This window comes from Ambystoma mexicanum, chromosome 13 (genome assembly GCF_040938575.1).
Source record: "Ambystoma mexicanum isolate Mex_15411 chromosome 13, UKY_AmexF1_1, whole genome shotgun sequence".
Lineage (NCBI taxonomy): Eukaryota > Metazoa > Chordata > Amphibia > Caudata > Ambystomatidae > Ambystoma > Ambystoma mexicanum.
In genome coordinates this window covers 724,890,272-724,916,262 of record NC_090938.1, presented here as the reverse complement: position 1 = coordinate 724,916,262, position 25,991 = coordinate 724,890,272, and the positions used below count along the sequence as shown (strand labels likewise).

The window sequence follows — 25,991 nt, the reverse complement described above, 5'->3', positions numbered from 1 at the left end:
CCCCGGCCACCAGGAGACAGTGACCACGGATGCCTCCCTGGAAGGGTGGGGAGCGCACACTGGAAATCTGCACGCGAGAGGCCTTTGGCTCCCAACGAAGTCCCTCCATATCAACGTCCTGGAGCTCTGTGCAGTGTTTTGGGCCCTCAAGTCCTTTCTTCTGTCCCACAAGGGCAAGGTGGTGAGGATCTTCACCGACACCACCACCATGTTCTACATCAGGAAACAGGGCGGAACCAGGTCCCGAGCCCTGTCCATGGAGGCGCAGGATCTGTGGCATTGGCCCGTCGCCCAAGGGATGTTTCTGGTGCCGTTTCATCTGGCAGGGATAAAAAACACTATCGCCGACTCACTCAGCAGGGAGCTGCGCTCGTGCCACGAGTGGGAACTACGACAGGATCTAGTGGACCGCCTCTTCCGACGGTGGGGCACACCCCAGATCGATCTGTTCGCGACGGCGACGAACTCCAAGTGCCGGAGGTTCGCCAGCAGGTTTCCCCAGCCGAGAAGCATGGCCGATGCTTTCTCGTTCCCCTGGGAGGGCCTGTTTCTATACGCGTTCCCTCCATTGCCATTGCTGATCCGGCTCATCAACCAGCTCAAGAGGTCACGGTGCAGGATGATCCTCGTCACACCTGCGTGGCCGAGGCAGATATGGTTCCCGGACCTTCTGGACTTGTCAGCGTCCCCGTCAATCAAGCTGCCAGTGGACGCGAATCTTCTCTCCAGGGAAGGAGGCGCCATCCTCCATCACGACCCGAAGTCGCTGAGCTTGCAGGCCTGGCTCTGCAGCGTTAGAGTTTGGAGGATACGACACACCGGCCGACTTCAGAGAGGTTCTTACAAAGGCCAGGGGGTCCTCAACGCTTAAATGCTACGGACACAAATGGAAGAGGTTCTCTGTCTGGTGCCACGCACAGAAGATTAACCCGCTACGGATTACGGCTCCCCAAGTAATGCCGTACCTACTGACGCTGGCCAAAGCTGACTGGCGCACGCGTCCATCAAGATTCATCTTGCTGCAATCTCCCGATACACCAGAACCACGGGGCGGACGTCTTTGTGGTCTCATCGTCTGGTGAGAGAGTTCCTGAAGGGACTGTTCAGATCGTTCCCGCCGATGAAGGCTCCGGCCCCGCCGTGGGAGCTCAACGTGGTGCTGACCAAGCTCATGGGACCTCCGTTCGAGCCTCTGCACTCGGCTCCGTTGAAGTTCTTGTCGTGGAAAACAGCGTTTCTTGTGGCCATCACCTCCGCACGACGGGTGGGAGAGATCCAGGCCCTTTCCTGCTAGGCCCCGTACTTGACTTTTCACGACACGAGGGTAGTGCTCAGGACGCACCCCTCCTTCATGCCCAAGGTGCCGTCGGACTTCCACCTCAACGAACCCTTGGTGTTGCCTGTTTTCTTCCCGTCGCCTTCGTCGCCGGCTGAAAGGACTTTGCACTTGCTGGATGTGGCTAGAGCGCTGAAGTTCTACGTGGACCGCACGAAGTGTTTTCGGAAGACGTCACAACTCTTTGTGAACTTTGGACCTGTCAATCGGGGGAAGGCTCTCTCGAAGGCTTCCATTTCCAGATGGCTCTCTGGCTGTATCATGTACTGTCATCGGTTGGCAAACCGACCGCTGCCTGGCCGTCCGAGAGCCCATTCCACCAGAGCGATCGCAGCTACCACGGCGTTCCTATCTGGTGTGCCCTTGCTGGACATCTGCAGGGCTGCTACGTGGAGGTCGACGCACACCTTCACGAAATTCTACTACGTCGATCGGGATTCCAGGGAGGAGTCAAGGGTCTGCCAAGCAGTGCTGCGCAACCTGTTCGCCTAAGGTGAGTCTGGTGAGGAGGTAAGAATTGCTTAATGTTAAGTTTGATGTAATGCTTAATGTTGAGCCTTTGCCACCTCCCGTGGTTGTGCATGTGTGTACTGCTATGTAGTCTTTATTCATGAGCATGTGAATCCATGCCAGACCCCATGCTGGAGAAGGAACAAGTTACTTACCTGTAACTGTTGTTCTCCAGCATGGGTCTGGCATGGATTCACATGCGAACCCTCCCGCCTACCCCTCTGCGGCTCTTCACTTGGTCATACTGCCACTTCACGTGCTACCAAATCTGAAGATGGCTGCCAGAGGCGGGGCTTAGGTAGAGGGCAGTCATTGGCTGTGGTCAGTATGACGCAGAGATCAGTGATTGGTTACTACTACGAAAGACAGATCAGAAACGAAACTGATACTGATTTTTTTTTTCTTTACCGAGGATTCCCAGCCCGACGACTGGGAATATTCATGAGCATGTGAATCCATGCCAGACCCATGCTGGCAGTTACATGTAAGTAACTTGTTCCTTGTAGCCTCCCAGTTGACCACAAGAGTTCAAGGTGGGAGCGTAGTTGAACTGCATCCTCTGGGAGTAGGGTGTGGATGCTGAACCTGAGGAGTGCTTTGTAGTTCGCCCCACCATACCAACTTATAATAAGCTCCAACTTACCATATAGTGATGGTGGGGAATTTGGCTAAGCAACCCTTTATTAAAGCCACTTATGCCAGATTCAGTGGTATAGTACCATTCACCGGCTGTGCAGGGATGATTGTTTCGACAGATGTTGTACCACGGGAGCAGCAAGGAGTTAGTATCCAAGAAATCATGGTAGAAATAATGAAATTGACCACCTTAGTCGGCCCTTTTAACAACTCTGTTGGGGCAAATTTACGAGCCTAACTCCACCATAAGTGGATTAGGATCCACTTGCTTAAACAAGGCCTCTAGCTCTGTGAAGAGGCTGCCTCTAACCCAGCAACCGCTGAGCCAACCAGCAGTAACTAGAATTTTAGTGGGAGATCCTAAGAGGCTGCTGTGACACCAAGTATATCTGGTGCAGAAAACCAGGGAAAGCAAGGGGTAAACGAGGGCCACAATTTGCCTTCCTGGTCCAAGTCAATAACAAGACTATCAATGGGCATGCCACCGCCAATCCTCCAGGGAGAGTGCAGGTCTATTCACAATGAAATTGATAATTAGTTGACCCAGCAAACGTGGATCTAGATGGGGCAGCAATCTGGGACAGCCTGGGTCTCCCCACTGGGCTTAACACTTTGTGGTGATGCATAATTTCCTCAGCAACACCTGTCAGCCAGGAGTACAACACAACTTTAACAAGTGTATACACTGGAAACGGCATCCCAAGGGTTGTACTTGGATTATTAGAGACAACATTGCATGTCAGACGAAGGCTATGCCAAATGGCGAGGGTGACTACATATTTTGAAGGACCAGAGGCTAGCCCAAGGGTTATTAGCCATAGAGCTTATTCCCCACCAGGATCCAGAATTTCCCTTAGACGATATATACCAAGGGCTAGTGTATACCCTGCCAACTCCAACTTTAGTAGTGCTGACCCACAAAACAGCATTGGAGAAGACCATGGCCTTGAGGGGGTGGATTAACTAAGCACTACCATCGAGTAGTATTGCTACGACGAGAACTGTTTCTTGTAAAATTGCTAGATTGGAGGAGCATAGTCATAACGAGGCTACAGATAATCTACTTCCAAGAGACCTTGGCAGCCGGTTGCCGTAACTTTTGTACCCCAGCGCTGAAGAGGTTAAGCGGAAGACCAATTTGGTCAGGGGAGGGAGGGATTGCTCTGAATTTGGATAGATGCCAACCTAGGCGGGTAAGCAATGTTTCCCATTTTGTAATAGCACAGGATTTGCTCCTTGACCTCTGAGTGTAAACAAGCCTCAGAAGGGATACATTACCCACTGTAATCGTATTTCTGATGCTTGTATCTGCTTAGATTCACATGCACCCACCCTTCCTCCACTCTTGAGAGAAGGCGCATGGATGCTTGTGAGCTTGTCTATTTGTATCTGCTTGGATACTTCTGTACTCGCGCTACTCCTCATGCCAGAAAAATAACAATCCGAGGGACCTACACGCGTGACGGATCATGGGTACAGGGGACGTCACACTAGGGATAGTATTACTGGCGTGCCCTGGTCGTTTTTTTTTTATTACAAAAACTGGAATACTCTACAGCTTCCACTCGATGTCGGCCTAAGCACAGCATGTGAATCTGAGCGGATACAAGCATCAGAAATAAGATTACGGTGAGCAATGTATCCCTTACTGCTCCCATTCCCTCTTGAGATAAGCCTGGCTGCTCAGTGTGCTACTACAGACCGTGTGGTACAGACATATACCAAAGGTTGGTTTTGCTTAAACCTGTGGACAGAATTGTGTGTGGTGTGGACAGAATTGTGTGTGGTGGTCCCAAAGGGTACAGCATAAAAGTTCTGCCTAACCATTATGAGGTCTGCTCTTCTCTGCTTTCTGGTGTTTTGGAATTCATCTTTGGGGATAAAATGCCAGTGGGTGAAGGTTGTGTTCTTGGGCTCCCGTAACCCCCACAAAAAATACTGTTGGGTGTGCACGATGTGAAGGGGATACCAAATGGGTCACGAAACCAACCATGCTACGGCAATTACTCTTGGTCAGGCAGTACCAGTGCTCTGGTAAGAGAAAGGGTTCAGCCTCGTGGGCAGACCCCCTTGCTTAGTTGCTGTTTCTAGGAGCTGTTGGTTCCCTTCCAGCTCTAGTCCTCCCTCTCTGAGGGAGGCCGAGAGCTCAGGACTGCTTTAGATTAACCACCCAGAGCATTAATGCACTTATTGATCAGCCTTACATGGGGGGGGGGGGAAGTTGATCACAAGCTCATATGGCACCTGACGCTGCCTTTCACCCTACTGTAACTGTTTTGATATAAGTACCCCTGATATTGTAGTAAACAATTGGTGTTTTAAGGCCGATATTAATGTGGTGAATTAAGCACATGCTTCTGTGTCCGGTAAGAAGCATGTGCTTCTGTGTACTTATTTCATCCTGTGAAATTAGGAGCACTTGCATCGCTGTACCTCTGATAATGTGGTGAAGTGTGTGGGGTACTGCCAATCATCAGACAATGTCTTGACTCGGTTCCGAATTTATTTTTTCAAATATTTTAATGAAAATGCAAATGTTTCATGCATGGAAGTTTGAAGGGTGATGGTGGCATACGGCCTATAAAGGTTCTGTGATTGGGTACGCGTGATTGGCTGTTTACTGAGCCGTGCTTCTCTCTGTTGCAGGTGAGGTGACTCTGGATCCTTGCACTGCTCATCCCGAGCTGATCGTGTCAGAGGACGGTAGAAGCGTGAGACGCGGAGAGGAGGCTCAGGATCTGCCCGACACCCCCCAAAGATTCACGCATCACTGCATCGTCCTGGGCAGTGAGGGGCTGAGCTCAGGGAGGGATTTCTGGGAGGTGGAGGTGGGTGGCAGCACCATCTGGTTCCTGGGGGTGTGTGATGAGTCTTTGCCCAGGAAGGAGATGCTACCACTGTCACCCGAGGGAGGATTTTGGGCAGTGCAGCTCATGAATGGTAAATACTGGGCTCGCACCTCCCCCGCCTGGACTCTCCTGAGCCCTCAGGCTCCCCCCAGGGCCCTGGGCTTCTTCCTGGACTACGAGGCGGGCAGATTCTCGGTGTATGATTCGCAGGACCGGTCTTTGCTCTTCACCTTCTCTGGGGCCTCCTTCCCCCACGCCCTACGGCCCTTCTTCGAGACATGGAGCTCTGAGGAGGGTCTTCGGATTCTACCGGGAACAGGACGGGACTGAGAGCAGCGGAGCCTGGCAGCAGGTAAGAGTGGGGGGGGTGCATTGGGGCACTGTGGCCATCCTGCCAAGGCAGCCGGCACTAGGGAACTGGGGTGAAGGGGTAGGTGAGTTCTGTCCTGTTTATTTGGGGGTGGGGAGGACAGTAGCTTGTGACTATTAATGTGGGGGGGGTGAGTCATGTGATTTTGGTAGCAAACCTGGTTTTACATCTAATCCTTTCAAACAAATCTAAGTAAAAAGGGGGCAGAGAATCAGTAGTGTGCCGTGTCGGAGGGGGAGTCCGGACTGTGCGGCCCCATGTTGTAAAGGGAGTCATGTTTTTTGGAAGTGGGGGTTGCGAGTACTGGGGGCAGGTTCCTGTGTTTCTTTGCAATGTAATTGGAATTTATAATGTGCCCTTTCCCCTTTATATGGCCTCAAAGCGTTTTGTGGTTGGAACGCCCTCTGGAACCAAAGTCTGTGTATGGGAGATACTAAGCGTTAACTTTAGATGCATGTGTGCATTGTGCCCGGTTAAGACCTAAGAGGGCTGGCCCGGCTCCAGTAAGCATCCCCACGTTCAGGCATGTGGGTGGGTGCTGTAGGTTGATTTTGGATAAAGTGCTGGTGCAGGAGACTGTGTGCCCAGCTAGATGGCATTTTTCATAGTTTGTCGCTGCATACTAACTGTAGGTGTTGAGGCATGTCAGGGGTTTCAGTGTGAACGGCTATGCAAGCTGCTAGACTGGATTTGCATAGCCATATCTGCATTCTTTAGTGCACGCAAGGGCGTTCAACCTACCAGCGCCTTCAGACCATACCAATGGTATATAAGGCGCTATATAAGTGCAAAATAACAATAACAATGTGTCCAGACATGGTGCGAGTTATACATACCTTAAACTCTGTTCTTTTTCGATGTCGCTTTCCTAGACCCAAAGCGATTGGCTGGTCTCGCTAGCTGTGGAATCCCTATACAAGAGCCTGAGAAGTGGGAGGAGACCCCAAGTTTGAGGGATCACGTGAGAACCACCCAGACACTAAAGCAGCGGGATAAACGGCCAAGCCAGAGTTAAAGCATTAAAAGGCAGCATGTCAGATGAGACGCAGCAGTAAATGCAGAAACGCCTAGGTTTGAGTTACCTGGATAGAGAAATGTCTAAAATGGGGACACAACAGTAAATGCAGAAACATCGGTACGACGTCCTTTCATCGCGGGATTTTTTTTCGCAGAGATTTTTACCGCAGATTTTTTTCTCTGAAAAAAATCATCGAATTTTGGGGGGAGGGGGGGGGATTAAAAAATTATATAAATTGGATGTGGGTGTACGGGAATATAAAAAAAATTAAAGGGAACAGAGGTTTGGGTGGGGTAACCTCTCCAAAAAAAAAAAAAATTCGATAGTTTTTGGGAAAAACCTGCTAAAAAAATCCCCCGATGAAATGACGTAGAACCGAAACATCTAGATTTGGGATACCTGGATAGAAGTAGAAATGGCTAAAAAGGGGACACAACAATAAATTAAACAGTACTTAAAGGTTGGTGGACAGCATTGAATTGACTACAAAAAGCTAATTTCGGCGGAACCACATTCTCTGGGCTAATTGCTTACATCTGGAACACCATGCCCAAAAAAATTAGAACCACAGAAGACTGCATCACATTCAGGAAACTACTAAGCACTAAGCTGATACTGGGCCCTCTATACAAGTTGACATTAGCTATTTTACGCTAAACTTATCTTAACCTATCATTGTAAGCTGTTTTAGCCCACTCGCACCTTGCACCCAGCTACAAACCTATTGCCCCTCTCTTGGCAATCGATCTTAGCCACCACATTATGTACGCTAGCACCTCTCTACTACTACTGGCCCTTTTGCTCCTCGCTCATCCAACATCGGCAATTATGGAAATTAAATATGGACCCTGCCATCTCCAGAAACACTAGGCTTCGCGCCAGACTTGTCAAACCCCCCCGCCCTCCCCCTCCACGAACCCAAACTGCCCAATACGCAACTAAACCACCGCACCTACCCCAAAAACACTCCCAGGGACCTGCCGCAGGCATCTCCACAAATCCCTGCTACTGCCATACGGAATGAACGTACCTCCACTACCCTAAACATCAAATGCCTGTCTAAAACTACAACAATAGCAAGAGCCCTAATCGACGCCAGATCGATTGTGGCCCATGCAACTGAAATAGCTGATATCCTAACCTCAGATAATCTTGACCTCCTGGCGGTCACAGAAATCTAGCTCCATGATGCAACAGACCCAGCACTGTCACCTGGCTATTCAAAATGAGTACCAACTCCTATGGGAAGACCGAACGCCAGAGGAGGTGGCTTAGCCATCATCGCCAAATCCAATATGGAACTAAGACTCACAACGCTACCATCACTAAAATCATGTGAATTACTATCTGCTAAACTGCCTATATCCCCGTGCTGCACCCTGACTATCTACCTCATTTACAGGCTGCCAGGGCCCATAGGCTCATTTGAAGGGGATATCTCCAGCCAATACTAAAGAATCATCTCGGATATTAATCCTTGGTGACCTTAACCTAGGACTAAACGATCCTGACGACAAACCAGCACATGTTCAACAACATGGACTATCCCAAAAAGTCCTCACCCCCTGCCCATGACAAAGGCAGGACCCTTGACTGGGTAGCCACCTCAACTGCCCAACCAAAATTACACCCCAACCTGCACCGACCACTTCTTGATTGATTTCAGCTTAACACTCAACAAAGAAGTAAACAAAGATAAAATAATGGCACCCCCCCCTACCAGATCTAGAAAAAACATCACAACTAATAACATCCTACCTTGTTCTCCTCCCAGTGATTAACGCCCTACCAAGCAATTCTAACCCAGACACGCTGGTCGACCACTATAATGAAGCTATGACACAAATCTTAGACGTCAACGCCCCTCTTAAGAACTGTAAGAGTAAACAGCAAGCTCACCTGAACACTTGAACACCCCTCACCTAAAAAACTTAGACTGGAACAAAGAAAGCTAAAAGCTACATGGCATCACACCCCCACGGACGAAAATAAATTAAAACTCAAACTCTTTGCCATTAAAAAATACAAAAATGAAATCATCCGAACTAAAAAAGGTCTATAATGAAAGGATCTCCAAAGCTGCTTCTAACACCAAGGAATTATTCACGATTCTATGCAAATTAGAATCCCCTATACCTCTAAAGATGAACAATGGTGTACCAATATTCAAAAGGCCCTAGCAAATGAAATAAACACTGCAAATTAAAAGCCTCACTCCCACCTACAGAAACCCCTACTGTACCCCCTCCTAGCAACAAACCTGACCTAGCACCATTCAAATTTTCCAAAATCTTTATTCAAGAAACGGAGAAAATTATTACCTCACTAAAACCCTCAAACAGCAAAGGCTACAGCTGCCCTGCCCAAATAAAGGATGCTGCTGGGGATTTGGCTCAATTTCTCACCAAACTTATCAACGCTTCCTTTACCTCAAGTACGGTCCCAAGTAGCTTAAAAGAATCCTGGGTTTTACCCCTCCTTTAACAAACCTTAGACCCATACATCGCAACAAATTACAGGCCCATTACAACTGTCCCTTTTCTTCTGTAGATAATTGACAGTGGCCTACCTACAAATTCAAAAATACCTTGAAACAAACCAATTACTAGGCTATCGCCAATCCGGGTTCAGACCCCAACATAGCACAGACGGTCCTAAAAGATCTTAAAGCCCAAATTGATGAACTTAACGATGAAGGAAACGCAGCCATGCTACTCCTCTTTGATCTGTCGGCGGCCTTTGACTTGGTGGACCATGCAGTTCTATGCAATCACCTAGCATCGGCTGCCCACTTCAAGTGAGGCTATAGCCTGGGTCCAAACATTTCTTGATAACAGAAGCATGAGTTTTTTTTCCACGGCAGCCTCTGCAGACCCAATCTTAACATGCAAAGTCCCCCAAGGCTCACATGTCTTGCCCACCATGTACAATATCTTCACTAAGCCTGTTTGATAAATTGGACAGGCAGGGTATCACCTACACTAACTATGCAGATGATACCCAGATCCTTATCCCCCTTACGGGCAATTTCACATCGGATACAGCCTTAGTGAACGAAATCTACATCCTCATTCAGGCATGGATGGCAACCCATGGCCTCTGCCTGAATGACGATAAAACAGAGATCCTAATCCTTTGCTCAGCCAACAATTTTAAAAAACTTAACGACAACTACAAGGCCTTGATCATCGACGGTAATAAAATTACAGTTGCCAAAGAAGTGAAGACTCTAAGCTTTTACCTGGATTCTACACTCCCCCTAAGGAAACGAGCACATTTTTTGGCCTCATCCGCTGCTTACACTGGCAAACTCATCAAAGCATGCAGACCCTTCCGTCCTCTCACCATCCAGCTGTATCATTCTAGCCCAGGGGTGCACAACTGATTTTGACAGAGGGCCGAAAGTACCTTACATGAGGGCTATAGTGGGCCGAAAAGTAAATGTGGGCGGGGCGTGGCAGGAGGCTTTTTAAACCCCCAATTTGTATTAAACACATGGAAAAAGAATATTTTTGAGGGGTTACGATTTTTATTTGCATTTCAAACTTACGTTTTGTACTACACATTTTCCATTGTTATGATTTATTTCTATTTAGTTATTGTATCTCGCCTGTTTAACTTATATATATTTTATTGACCCTAGATACACTATGCCCCATGTCCCTCACCCCCAACCAAACACTATGCCCCATGGCCCCCTCACCCCCAACCAAACACTATGCCCCCTCACCCCCAACCAAACCCCCAACTCAGCACACACAAACATGCACCAATACAGACCCGAACCCCCACCCCCAACTCAGCACACACACAAACATGCACCCATACAGACCTGAACCCCCACCCCAGCACACAAACATGCACCCGTACCCCCCACCCCCAACTCAGCACAAACATGCACCCATACAGACCCGAACCCCCACCCCCCAAATCAGCACACACAAACATGCACCCATACAGACCCGAACCCCCACCCCAACCCCAAACCCCCACCCCAACTCAGCACACACACACACTCAAGCATGCACCCATACAGACCCGAACCCCCACCCCCAACTCGGCACACACAAACATGCACCCATACAGACCCGAACCCCCCACCAAATCAACAAACTCTCAAACAAGCACCCATACGACCCGAACCCCCACCCCCCAACTCAGCACACAAAAAACATTCAAATCAAAACATTCATACACATCCGACACGCCCCCGCATCTCAACATACACACAATACATTCAAACACAAACATTCATACACATCCGACACACACCCCCACCCCCGCATCTCAACTTACACACAAAATACATTCAAACACAAACATTCATACACATCCGACACCCCCGCCCCCGCATCTCAACATACACACAATACATTGAAATACAAACATTCACACCCCCCCACCCCCGTATCTCAACATACACACAAAATACATTCAAACACAAACATTCATACACATCCGACACACACCCCTACCCCCGCATCTCAACATACACACAAAATATATTCAAACACAAACATTCATACACATCAGACACACACCCCCGCATCTCAACTTACACACAAAATACATTCAAACACAAACATTCATACACATCCGACACCCCCTCCCCCCCCGCCGCAACATACATACACACACATAAAGCAAAACAAACCCGACACACAAACACAAACAGACCACTTACCGGAGACTTGCTGGAAGGCAGGCAGGTAAGCTGGAACGCTGGAATCGCACTACGACTGGCGTGGTCCAAGGCTGAAATGCCTTCCGGCATCAAGCCTTATGGACCATGCCAGCCGTAGTGCTGGCCCTCCATTGGTGCAGCACACACGCATTACGTGGCTCGTAGGAGCGACGTGATGCGTGTGTGCTGAGCCAATGAGGGCCAGTGTTTTCACCGGCCCGGAAGACAACAAAGACTTTCCTAATGAAGTCTTTGTGCCTCGCGGGCCGGTCAAAAGGGCATGGCGGGCCGCAACTGGCCCGCGGGCCGTATGTTGTGCACCCATGTTCTAGCCAATGCCCCCATCCTTTCTAAGTTGGACTACTGCAACACACTTTATGCAGGGGCTTATAAATATATCACAAACAAACTCTGAATAGCGATGCCCACAGAACGGTCCTGAACTTACCCACTAGAGAGCATATCCAATGCCAGAAGAAACCACAATTGGCTAAAAATCACTGATCAGATCCTCCTCAAAATGGTCACTTTAACCTTTAAATGCCTAAATAACGCAGCACCACCATACCTGAAGGAAAGAATAACCAGAAAACCCTCCACACGCCCAACCAGAACAGCCAATTCCTACTGTCTCCAAATCCCCAGATTCCACCTACAAAAAACAGATGGAAACAGCTTCCTGGTAACAGCATTGGAATGCTTTACCAGTCGAGTTAAGAAGAGACCAATCCTATAATGGCTTTAGGCGCAACACCCGTAACTGGCTACGGCACAAAGACCAATAACCCATAGCCACATATGCTTGCTCTCTACTCTTTCTGTCTCAGCCAGAATTCGTGCACTAACCATGCAGATGTACATACTTGTAACTATGCAAACTGTAACTTTATTTGCACCTGTATATATTCACCTATGCAAATGTAACCAAGCCATAAGTATCCTTTCTATGTTGTGCGCTCAGCTACATAAGGGTATAGGGCACCCTATAAATAATAAACAAAACAAACTAAAAACCTGGCTATTTAACAGACCATGACAACCTCGAAGGGACACGAGCAACAATAACACCATAGCCAAACAGCTGGAGAGGAGACGAGAGGGGCCAAAACCATATCGAGAACTTGGCTAGATACCATCAAGTGGCAACTAAAGAGCCTCGCCATAGGCTCTAACAAACCGACTGACCTACTAACCCTTCCTGCTCCTCCAACATAACTGATGCCACTGCACCAGACCTGGGCTAGCCACACTACACATAAACCAACCAAAAATCAATTCTATATTCACACCCAGCATCTCTGAAGCACACCTAGAGTGAACCACCAACGGTATCGCTACATATTATCCCTACCAAAAATGTTGCCATATATATGGTCGTCTGGAACGGCCATAGGTGATATTTTTTGGGGGGAGTTAATTTGAGGGATTTTGGGAGCAGAGGTTATGGGGGTGTCCCCGCTCCTATAAAAATAATGCAGAGTTGCGGGGGTGTCCCCCCACAGGTTCCCTGCCTTAATATTGCCGCAAAAATATTTTTGCAGGGGATATCACATGGAACTCTACAAAACATCAACAATGCAATTGCACACCAACACACTGGATTATCTTCTAGTTACAGCCACCGTTGACTCTGGATCCCTTAGACTATCTAACCATTGTGCACAAAGAAACCCACCACAACACACTAACACCAAACACTACCACACACCTGAGGCACTGAATCATACCCATACGGGTACAACGCACAGGGCCTCCAGCACAAACCCCCACATGCAAAACACTCAACGCCAGTTCCTCCTGGTTCTGAACCTATCCTCACTAACCACCCCACACCCCCCCCCATATTATGTAGGTGAGGACTGGTAGGACTCTTCGGGAATACAATTGCTGTACTCCTGTTAGGCAATGCTTGTATGCAATACCCTCTGGGACCACTACACACAACTATGACCACAGGTGTAAGCAAACCAACCTTTGGTATAAGTCTGTACTACAGTCTTGGTAGCGTGTTGAGCAGCCAGGCTTATCTCAAGAGGGGAATGTGAGCAGGTAATGATGTTAGACAGAGGTTTACAATCACAGGTGTTCAAGTAAACTCTTACACTCAAGGGTTCTTGGTTAAACACTTTTATTTAAGTCAGTTATAAAAACATTCATTAGAAGGAGGCAATCTTATAGTAACGCAAATATTCTTCAATACTGTACAGTTTCTGAATCAGACGAGACCCTTTTGGGATGGCCCACAGACACAACCTACACCCACAGGTGATTTTAGTAACAAGGGTGCTGGGGACATTAAGATGTTACTGTTGGCCTTCAGAATACTTTTCAAGAGGAGTAAAAGGCAAAGGTTATCAGAACATAAAAGACTACAATTATTCTTGGACAGTGCAAATACTTTGTGTTCACCAGAAGAGTCAATTCAATAGGCTAGGACAAAGTCAATGGGCTAAAGTCTTGGATAGGATAAAGCAGTTCTAGTAAGCAAACAAACCAGTCTCTGCACAAGTTATTAGATGTAAAAAGAACCATATGTTGGGTCACAAGCTGATTAGGCCTGCGAGTTGCAAAAGTTTCAAGCACTTTCACTGTGGGAGGCAAGTTCTGTCTTGTTTTATAGTACCTTACAATGAAGAAAAAGATGAAGCTGATGACTTCTGTTCCTGGCAGATCTCGCTGGTCCTGTGCCTCAGTCGTGGGGACAAGAGGGAGGACGTCGGGACTCCTGCACTGGGACGGTCAAAAGCTTGCAACTGGCAAATTTCTATTTCAGTGGCTGTTTTGCGTTTCAGCTACCGCAACGCTGGTTCTGGCTGTGAAGGTGGACTGTCCTTGCGTCTGCGGTCCCGCACTCAGCTATGGGGGGGGCAGGCGGGTGGGTCAGGCTCGCTCGCTCGCTCGGTTGGTTGGTCGGTCTGACGACGTGGGAGTCCGGTGGATCTTCCAAACTCGGCCAGTTTAAAAGTAACGCACACAATCTGGTGTCCGTCTCCATGGTTCCAAGGTTTCCTGCAGCAACTCTGGGAAATACAACCAGCTCCGAGATCAGTGTCCAGGTGGCTTACTTTGGCGTTTGATTGGTCCCACCAACTCAAAAGTTGTCCTTGCAGGGGCTTCTCTGTCGATACGAACTTCGCATGTTGGAACTGCAGCAGGGCTTCACCAGGCAAACCAAAGGTCCAGGAGTTGTAGCAGATGTCCTCTTCAAGCTCTTCTTCAGTTCCTTCGTCCAGTGGTCGACTCTGCCTTCCAAGGCAAAAGACTCGCCTTTTATTCAGTTTTCTCCCATTCATTCCAGCCTCGCTGCCACTCACTCTCTGCCGGACAGTCATCCAGCCAATCGACAGAGTGCATTTGGGTCTCTTAGGAGACTAAGCACAGGGAGTTTCGGGCACCTCGCACACTTCCTGCCTACCCCAGACACTGGGGAACCAGAGGCGGGTTTCACTCAAGAAGCCAGGCAAAGGCGAAATGAGCAAAGACTAAACCTGGTTTGGCGTGCAGAGAAAAACTCACTTTTCCACAAAGAAATGGCGAAAAAAGACCGGGACCTGTTTTAACAAGAGGCTTCGGCACCATCTTGAAAAACATGGCCCCCGTGATTTAACGTTACCCGAGCTACGAATAGTTCACGGTCTAGAAAAATCTTGGTAGTTTGTTGTAAAACCACTGCCACCAGCCATTCAGCGAGGAAGGGGTAACCTATAAATGCTTTATGTATCTAGACACAGGATACTAAGTAACCCCTCCAGTACTCTATAGTCATATAGGGTGTGCTGGGTCTAGGAATTTAAAAGACTAGTAAAGTCAATTTCACTTCACTTCACTTTACTTACTCTGGGAATCAGGAGTTTATCCCAGAGAAGGTATTTAAACCTTGGGACAGCCTAAAAGGCTTCCCTGTGTCACTGCACTGAGGGTGCTGTGTGACACAAATTAAAAAGATGCCTCTGGAGTTGGTTAGACTCCATAACCAAAAGAAACAGAGGTAAAACGCACATCAAAAAACATGAGACAGGGGAAAAAGGGTCAGTCTCTCCAGGTAAAAAAATCAAGTCCTCAAAATCCAGCGAAGTTGCTGGGGGTCTCTAAGGTGAAGGGAATTAGCACATTTTTGAGAATTCTCCCTAACAACTCCCCCACCCAGACCACACTTATCTTGTTAGTCGCTGCTGGTTGACGGTGGCTGGCTTCCCAGGCGAACATGGGCAAACACGTACTGGAGCTGCGTCTTGGATGCTGCATTTGCCTTGCTTCCTTTAGCCGGCGGGGCTGCCCTACGCCCTGGAGGGGAACTGCCAATCATGGGCACAGAGCAGTGGTTGGAGGGGGGGCAAGGGAGAGGTTGCACCAGTGCAGCAGAGGCCACTAGACAAATGGAGAAAACAAACTGGGAAAAACAGGCAGGTAAGTAGAGGAATGGAGAGGAAAAAAGCAGTAAAGCGCAGAAACGAAGGAAAAACTAGCAGGAAAGCAGAGGATTGTTACAAGCAGTAGATATGTCAGGTCCCAGTGCCGAACTCCTGCTCCATTACATCCAACAGTTAATTGAACAACTATTGAGTTGACCAGGCAGGGGGAAAGGGAATGGAGAAAAATAATCCGGATTCTTCTGGTTCGATTCCCTTCAGCTTCCTGAAGACTCCACACTCACTGGAAACCCTTTAAGTAACACATTGTCTATACGTTAATCACTACTCTCTTGCTTCTGGAAATATTTAAATATACACCTTGTTTTACTAGCAAGCCCTCATTTACCCGTCAGCCTCTGCTAATTGCCTAGAGGCAATTTTAAAAGTAGGAGTTCCTTTAACTTGCCAACTTGTGGTTGGGGTACTCCTCTGACTACTGATGCTTCTGGGAAAACATTATTTTACTTTTGAAATATGTCTTTTATACATTAGGTTCAGAACTTAACTTGGGCTTTAATCCTATATTCATTGTTCAGCTCCTCCTTACTCTTGCTTCACGACTTTTAAAATGACAAAACGGTTTTCTTACTGTTTTCTTTTATTAATCGCCTCTAAAACGATTTCCTTGTTTACGGTCTCTCATCGCTAGTTCACACTGCCTCAAAATTTACCTTCACTCTTGCTTGGAGCAGTAGGTACATGGCACGCGGGTAATCTGCTGCCTCACCGCACTTCCACTGAGGACGTGGAACGAACCGAAAATGCGCTCACTCTCATCAGCGCTTACCCTATCACCTCGGCTGGATAATACTGCGCAACCCAGCTGAATAACGGGATCATATTGCGGCTCACTTCCTGACTTCAGAGTCACGCTGGACAACGCTGCTGGGTCCTGATTAGTACGAGACCCAAATAAAGAGCATTGCAATGCTTCTAAAACTCACCCGCTTCCCGAACATGGTTTTCTCAGTAAACAAATGCTTGCGCGCGCTAAAGTGTCCAATTGAAAATACTTAACACTATGACAAATCCCAAAAGGTAACTTGAAGCTTCTAAACAGTGCAGATGCTTCTCATTTAAACTTTCAGTACTGATCATCACAACTGTATTGTAAAAGCAATTTTAACTTGAGTTAAACTGTAAGCTTTTGTTTATAACACTTATCTGAATTTAAGTGTCGGGTGCTTTCTGATGTCTTTTCTTCATGGCAGTGTGGATCTCTTCCTTTTTAGTTAAGTTTATTTAGTTTTTTATGGAGCTCTTGAGCGCTGTGACCGCTCATCAACAGATCTTGAATTCCAAACTGCATCACAATAGTCTGTAGTAGTCTGCAGCCAATTGTTACTGAGCAGGAAATTTCACCATCTGGGACTGGGAGAATGGCAGCTGACTAACATGAGGTCAAGGAAAAAATTGTAACTCAACCTGTCAGATTGGATAGGTCTTGGTAGATCGTTGTGTGAGCCTTCATACTCCAGGTCTTGCTTCAGTTGTGCTCTGGCTAGCACTTCAGCTTTTTCCTTCTACTTCAAGAACCTGGCCACGACACATTGTGGGGCTTTTTTTGTATGGCTTGCCACCTCTGCGCTTTCCAGCTGCACCTCCTTTCCACCTTCTGCCATGAATAAGAGATTAACAATAGCTTGCACCTTGTGTTCCACATGTGATAATGTTTCTTGGTTGACTTCCTTCAGTCCCAGTACGCAGATGTTATGCCTCCTTTCCTTGTTCTCTGGATCGTTATTTTAAGGGTCACCAGCTTCTTGTGCAGCTCCAGCTGTAATTCTGGCATCCAGGCTAATTTCGACCATGTCCATGTTGAGCTATTTATTCTCCAGGCACTCTACCTTTCCACAGTTCTCACCATTCCTGAGAGGTCTGCCAAGGACGCTTGTAAATCCCCCCTCGAGTGCCTCCATTTCCGCCAGGATACTCCCATGTCTTTGTGGCACAATGTGACATGTCCATTCACGCCAGCAGTCTCCCTTCGGGTGCCAGCTCAGGCACCCTGCTGTGCCTCCCTGCCTGCATGCTCCTGGGCACAAGCAATGGGTAACTTATCTGTGTGTCCTGTCCCTCCTGCCGATCATTCCCTCCTCGCCTCCCATAACTCACTCGCCACAGGGGGGTCCTCGGGCTCTGGGGACCCCGGCCCACTGATGTTACTCTATTCTATGGCTGCCCATGGGTTCACAATCCAGGAACCCCCGCCCCCCCCCCCCCCCCCCACACAAGCACTTTGATACTCTGCAACTGCTGGTTCCATCAGTATTACCCATGCGCTGTGATCTTCTGCCCTCCATCAGCACTGCCCATGCATGGTGATGCCCTGCCCACTTAATCAGCTCTATTCTGCCCACGTGATCGTTACCATTGCACATGCACTGTGGTCCTTGGCAGACCCCATGCACTGATCTGCTCTTCCAATCATACCTGCATTGTAACCCCCTTGGTAATCGCCAGCCCATTATCCTTGTCACTGCCCATGCTGTTTGATCTTCATCAATGCCGGCTTCATCTGTGGCAAGCTGCTTATGCTTTGTTTGCCTCTTCAGCACACCCTACTCTTCATAATGCGCTGGAAAGGAGGGTGGGGGTGCAAATGTTGCACATCTCTAGGCTGATGATGTGCAATCCTGGTGGAGCCGAAGATTTTTTTTTTTCCTGAGATAAAGGGGTGGTTTCAGGGGTCTGGTGGGCATTGGCAGTTGTCTGCATTACGAATGTACTACGTAAGGATAATGCAAGAGCGAAGACATGGCTTGATATTTATTCATGTTTCTGATGCTTGTTAATCTGCTTAGAATCACATGCTGTGCATATGGTCCGACATCCAGTGGTAACCGCAGAGTATTGCATTTTGTCTTTCGGGGATTGAAAGGGGACGTCGGCCTAGGCATGTCTGTAACACTATCCCTATCGTGACGTGTGTAGTACCCAAAATCCCTCAAGCTCCGAGGTCCCTCAGATTTTTTTCCACCCAGATAACTGGTCGCCCTATAGCGGAGCTGTTACTAGAGACATTGTGTATCTTTACCGAATTGTCGGTTTATTCCCCGTTAAGTCACTTCGCCTTATAAGAACATCTTCGACGAAGACTACGGGAGGAGTCGTCTATGGGTGTGGTTTCGGCACCTAAGATCCAGCGGCCGCATTTCCACGTGGTCCGGCCCTCTGCCCGACCTATGCAGTAGGGAGAGTGGATTCTGGGTGGCCATATTGTTATGTCTTTCCTCCTTTCCACTTCTTTCCCTTTCGGTCTGGTCATCCTTCCCTTTTGCTATGGAAAGGACTCCTCTTAGATTCTGCCCTAAGTGTAGGGTCAGATATCCTTGGAAGGACGAGCACAGGACGTGTAACGCCTGTCTTCCCCTTAGAGCGCGACGAAAAGCCGTGTTCGGCGTGCAAACTCCTTAGGCCTAAAACCCTAAAGGATTGCCGCGTTAAGCCGTGGGCCGCGTACGGCATGCCACACGTGAAGCATTCCTCCCCCTACCGCAACCCCAGCCGAAAGGGACAGGGGTACTTCGGATGACCAAACGTCCAATGCAGATGTTATAGACCTTGAGGTGGACACTTCTAGGTCCTCCATGCCCGTCCCCGACCCTTCCAGGCTCGACTCTGGTCTTGCTACAGGGACTACACACGGTGACAAGGGCGTACATGCACATCGCACTAAACACACAACCCCTATGCCGTCTTCGAAAAAGGCGAAAGTGCCAAGGTGTCCGTCAAACTTCGACGGTTCCCTCGGATCGTGTAGATCAAAGCCTTCCCCGCATCCGCAGCAGCACATGACTGGGCAAACAAACTAAGGGCGCTACTCCCCAATCTACACGCGCCGAAGTTTTGGAATCCAAAACTTCGACGATTTCCAAGGCCTCAATGGGCCCGAAAACTACGACTAGGCCTCTACCCGGTAAACCGACCGCTGGGCCTTCTGGTGCCACAGACAGCGTTTCTGCTACCATTACATCATCGGAGGCTGTGTCTCATGACGATTCGGTTACTATCCGGAAGAGCATCAGTAGGATCGCAGCGGCGGTGGGCCTTATTCCAATCCTGCCGATTTATGGGCCAAGCCGCGGAAAAGTTTTCGACGGAATTGGGCCGCGATTCTGATGACGCTTACGTGGATAGTCAAGAGCCTCTCTAACACCCTGATATCCTCTCGACGACATAGGGCGGAGAACGTTGTTCCTCCCCCACCTAGGTCCATTTGGGTACTCTAAATGGACTACTGAAAAGTTCAAGGGATGTATGGATCGGCTGGAGCATATCAGTTCTGCTGATCAGCCTCCGCCGAAAAAGGCTTGGCTAGACCCTAACCTTCAAATACAAGATGTTCAGCCCCAAGCTTTCCAACAGGAAGACGTGGTCCACATGGACACATAGACATCTATACTGAAGAAGAATAATCCTTTTTTCTCAAATTATGAAGATCAACAGGATGATGTGACGGAAAACTGGGAGGAAACTCAGCAGGAAGGATAGGATCCTTGGTCGCATCAAGATCTGGACTGATATTTTGTGCATCGATTCTCCTCCGTCCACCCCTGCTCGCCAGGCTTCCCCTGTGGATGACCAAATGGCTTTCAACACAATGTTGGAAAAAAGCAGCAGAATTCTTCAAAATTGCCACTCAAGAGGCTTTGCCTGAGCAGGATTTTGTGGAGGACATTAAGGAAAAACCTCCAAGTCAATCCATTTCCCTCCTTAACTCTGTTAAAAGGCGGATAGCTCCATCTTTAGTTAGACCTGCCCAGACAAGGGCTGTGAACCTGAGTCAGTTATTTCGGCCTTCTCCCTCCGACCCTCGATATATCAAGGGGCATGCCATCCCAGACTCACTGGTAGTGACACCACTCATAAGAGGGCAGCGGTACCCGTTGCCACGGGAGAATCACCTCCGGACAAGGAGTCCAAAAGATTGTATGCCCTAGGCAAACGTGTCACGTCAGCAGCTGCATATACCATTCGGGTTGCTAATAACACTATGCTATTAGCAAGCTATGCTGATGCCCAATGGAACCTGCTCCAAGAAGGCCTTCAGGAGGTCCCTGAACCAAGCTTTTCGCCATTGTTGCGGAAGGAAAACTGGTTAACCAGAATGTGGTTAAAAATATCCTGGACGGCAATGGCCGCCAGGGGGCGCACGGATGCAGTTCTCCTCCGTGAGCTCCGACCTGCGACCCTCAAGTTGCTTGAGCCCCCACTTTTGGCCCCCCACCGCATAACGGATCCACGAGACGGGGGAACCGGACCCCCACATGCTGAGCGAAAATCAGGTGAAAATCGGAGTTCTGTAGCCAGAGTACAGCCTCTGGGATCGTGCCTCCCCCTCCAGGCCCTCAGTGCGGCTTTGCTATGGGGCAGTGGGACAAGCGAAGCCCGGGACTGCTGGCTCCGCCCGCTGCTTTCCCACGGAACCAGCGAGTCGTGCAGCGGGCCCCCACGGCAGTTCCCGCCTCACCGCGCAGGCCCCCGTGGAACGAAGAGACCCTCTACCGCAGAGAAGGCGGCCCTTCCCGTTCTGCGATCCGCGCGGCAACTTTGTCGCGCCCGGCACACCCTGTCGCCCACCAAGCATAAGAGGGAGTGCTTCTCTCCCCCCCCCCCCACCCCCCATCCGCCGACGCACTAGCCCATTACGTGTGCCTGCTCCCCGAGAGGTCTGCCCAACCCCGACCTCACTTCCACGCACAGTGGCTCCTTAGGGGAGAGCGAGTGCAGAGTTTTCCCATTCCTCCCACTCGCTCTGCCCCAGCTGCAACGCGCTATGTGCATTTACAGCTCCCGGTGAATCCCCAACTCTCTGTAGCCTACAGGTGCCCATATAACCTACAAACGCGAGGCTGAGCTTACACCGGTAACCATGTGAATCACTTAAGACTCCTTGGGCACACACAACACTGTACTCCATACCACTGAGGCCCATAAGTATCCGGGCCCGGCCTGGCAAAGTTCAACCACACTCCCCAGCACCAGGCCTCATCTGCAGTGGACTCAGACCCCCACTATAAGGCGGCACTCCAACGCCTCAGCGCCACGCCTCGGTGCTGCAGGATCATATACGTAATACGCCTCTCCCAACCGTGGACATTCCAGTGTGCGGCGCAACCCCAGTCATCTGCCTGGAGAGGCTGGTCCCACCATTTCCTGGAGAGTACCCCTCACCCCTCTTCGGGCTATGTACAGTGTCGCCAGCCCTATTTCGTCAACTGGGCAAGCCACGTATCGCACACCCTGACCAAGAGAATTGCACCCAATGCCTCTGGCTACTGGACCTGGGATTTGGACGCTAGCTATGCCTCCCCTATTTAACTCGCCCTCCAAGCTCCCGACATCAGGACAAACCTCACTCCAACACTGAACGCACCACAGAGGGTTGGGCCCCCACTCGTGGGGCGTGTGCCCTCTGTATGCCTCTCAAGAGACACTCCTGGGACCCAGGTCACCCGATCTGAGACCCCCTTCCACGCAAACCCAACAAGGTCCACGAGTCAACCCGCATTCACTCCGGCACATTGCAGAACCCACACCGAACCTGAGGTCTGCACGGAACTGAACACAAGGGGACGCATCCGGAGGGTAGAGCCCCTGACCCCAGGGCGTGTGCCTCCTCCCAACAGTGGACTCTGTTACCCAGGACTCTCCGGAGATTGCCCTGCAATGCACTCCGGTACCAGCTCATTGCCTCGGTGTTGAGGGTAGTGCCCCCGTTCCAGGGGCGAGTGCCTCCTCTCACCTACACAACGCATGAGCACCAAATCCAAACTAGCCAAATAACTCCTACACCCTGAACCTAGAACTGCCCGCACAATGTCGGCGGATCCCTCCGAAACAGAGGCAGCGGCCACCAATGGGGACATAGCCGCCCTCCTCAGCGAAATCAGAAACCTGGGCGCCAACTTGGGTGGCAAAATCGACAAAATGACCCAGAGGGTGGACAATATTGAGGAGAGGCTTGAAAGTGTCGAACCAAGCCTCAATTGACACACTGGAAATCCAGCTGGACCTCCGCATGCGCAATATAGAGAAAAGAGAAGAAAACATCTGGCTGAAGATGGACGATTTAGAAAACGGGTAGAGGCGTAACAACCTGTGTTTTTTTTTTTTGTTTTTTTTTTTTTAAATTATCTTTTGGATTCCCAAACGGGAGGGGGAAAACAGAGGAAGACCTTAAACACACCATACATGACCTCATCAGAATCCTAACCGCGGATGAGAATATCGACGAACCCGCAATAGAAAGAATACACAGAGCTGGAGGCCCACCAGGGGGGGGTCTGAGATCAGTCCTGGCCAGATTTCATAGATATCAAGACAGAATGAGGATTCTCATGAAAGCCAGGTCAGATGACGCCCTCACCCTTGGTGGAGCCCAAATAACCATCTTCCAGGACCTATCCTCGCTCACCTTAGCCCTGCGTCGCCTATGTGGCCCGCTAACCAGATGGCTCAAAGACCAGGGCACAAGATATAGGTGGGGTTATCCCTTCTCCCTCCCGTTTGAACATGGCAGCAGGAAGATAATACTCCGCTCTGAAGAAGAGATTCGAGATTGCATCGCGGATCTCCTCGACACCGGCCCCAAAGAGGGGTCACAAGACTAAACATCACAAGATGGAGCGCAGTGGGGACCCAGAGGCCCGAAAAGGAAGGTCAAAGGAGCCTAGAAAATATAGACGACACGTCGGAAAATGCCAAATTATGTGGCATGCCTGTATCTTCTGACCCGTCGAGGCCTGTTCAGGAATCATGGTCTCGGAGTCCCTCCGTCACGTTGGAGATCGGCACATCACAGCCAACAGAGCAGGGCCGTTGACGAATTTGTCTCCAGACCCAGGACGGATGATCGACTGGCCGGAAGGGAACTGGAAACCACATGTATCACTACATTTGTTACTCAGTGATAACAGTTGTTGTGTTGTAATTCAAGTTGACATTTTAAGAACGGGGGGGCTCAAACTGATGAGTCGCGCTGGGGGTCGCGTGGTTACAACCCTCACGGGCGGTCCGATAGTAGGCCGGTTGCAAGCACCTGGCTCGACTCGGATTCCATCTTTCCAAGGTTCAGTTCCTTGTAGGGGAGATGAGTTCAATGCCCCGGAAAGGGGGGTGGGGGGGATCCAACATTTTTTGAAGTCCCATTGGATGTGGGACAACCATCGAAAGACTTCCACTGCGGCGATTTACGATATGGACCGAGGCGATGTGACCAACAAACTCACAAGACTGACCACTCATTGGTGGACATGACGAATCACGTGACAGGCATGGCACACTCAGAATTGGCACGCTAAATGTTAAGGGGCTAAATTACCCTACCAAAAGATCACTAGTTTCCCAAGAATTCAAGGGGGCCAATCTTGATACTCTTTCTGCAAGAAACTCAATACAGTAAAGGAGAGGAGGATACTCTACCGCAAATTGGGCACTGAATATTGGGGCTCCGGCCTGCTTAAAAAAAGCTTGGGTGGGTGTTCTCGCCAGCAAATCAATCCGATTTGAGCTCTTGAGGTCCTAGCCAGATGTGAGCGGTAGGACGCTGGTGTTAGTTGGCAAGATACAGGACACCATCATCACACTTGTGTCTATATACGCGCCCAATACCGGACAGTCCCGGTTCCTTCAACAAGCAATCCCCAAGGTCATGAACGAGGCAGAGGGAGAAGTAATAATAGGTGACCTCAACATGTGGATGGACCTGCATATAGATGGACAAGCAGGCAACCCATCCACAACCCCTTCACAGGGCACCGGACACTCCCGTATTGTAGATGTGATGGACGCCTACAATCTCACGGATGCCTGGACATGCATGAATCCAGCCCGAACAGCCTTCACCTTCTACTCCACGCCTCACACTACGTACTCTAGAATTGACTGTTTACATAACCTCAGCAATGACTGCAGCTACTATATCGCCCATTACTTGGTCGGACCATGACATGGTAGTGGTCACTATCGATCAGATCGCTCTCCCTCGGCGGAGTTCCAAATGGCGGTGCAACGAAACACTTCAAGGACAGTCTTTCGGGAGCAGCTGGAGTTGGACATTACTCAATACTTCGCAAAATAACGTAGGTGAAACTCACATCAGCATAGTATGGGAGGCAGGTAAGGCCACATGGAGGGGACTTCTCATTAGGGAGGGAGCAGCGAAAAAACGAACGCCTACTCATAGAAAACAAATTGCGAAATGAAATTGCCCAACTTGATCTCACAGCTCAATTGGCGGACTCCGACAGACTGCTAACGCCAAAAGAGGAGTACTACGGCAGTTGGAAACAAATAGCATTATTCACAAGCTTCAATGCCTGAAGCAAAAGCACTACGAGCATGGGAACAAAGCAGGCGCGTTGCTCGCTGCAAGACCCCGAGGCCAACGCCGTGAACGATTGGTTCCAACGGTGCACGGTACAGATGCACCCCCCCAGACAATCGTCCCCCCAATAGCCCCGAATCCTTCGCCAATTTTTATGAGACTACACAAGATACACCGCACCCAGAGGCGATAACAGACTATCTGACCAAAGTAGCCATGCCGACCCGTCCATCGGAAACGACGCAAGCCATGGAAACTCCTATCACGAGAGAAGAAATTGAAGACGCAATTAAGACTTCCAATGGGGAAAGCACCTGGGAACGATGGATACACTGCAGGGTTTTACAAAACTTTCCAGAATGCACTTCTCCTGTTCATGGTGGTCCACTCTTTAACAATATCCTCAGCACTGGTGTGGCACCCGACTCTTTTTCTGAAGGGCTAATAACGGCGATCCCCAAAGAAGGAAAGGACCCCAAGCAATGTGCCTCCTACCGCCCGATATCGCTCCTGAATATTGATGCCAAGATTTACACAAGGGTTCTCACCGCGAGGCTCGAGTCACACATGCCCACAATAATTCACAACGACCAAGTAGGCTTCATCCTCGGTAGACAAGGCGCAGACTCCACCCGCAAGACCCTCCACCTCATACACGAGGCCAGAAACTTGCAAAACACACCAGCACTGTTTTTGATCGATGCGGAGAAAGCGTTCAACAGTCGAATGGCACTTCTTGGAGGCCACGCTGAAACAAATATGCCTGGGACCCATTCTTCGACGAGCAATCAAGGCTGTCAATACAGCCCCAAGAGCCGCTGTAGCGGTGAACGCCCAGTACTCCC

The 25,991-nt window shown here is 49.5% G+C and overlaps 1 protein-coding gene across 1 annotated transcript in view; it reads left to right on the top strand.

Moving 5' to 3' along the window:
* The window catches only part of LOC138521812 (E3 ubiquitin-protein ligase TRIM39-like), a 187,275-nt gene that overhangs the window by 113,775 nt on the left and 47,509 nt on the right, over positions 1–25,991 (top strand). Inside the window, exon 8 of the mRNA XM_069634928.1 lies at positions 5,129–5,683. Coding sequence (XP_069491029.1) covers positions 5,129–5,661 — 533 coding nt within the window. The 3' untranslated portion in view covers positions 5,662–5,683. The remainder of the gene's footprint in view (positions 1–5,128; positions 5,684–25,991) is intronic.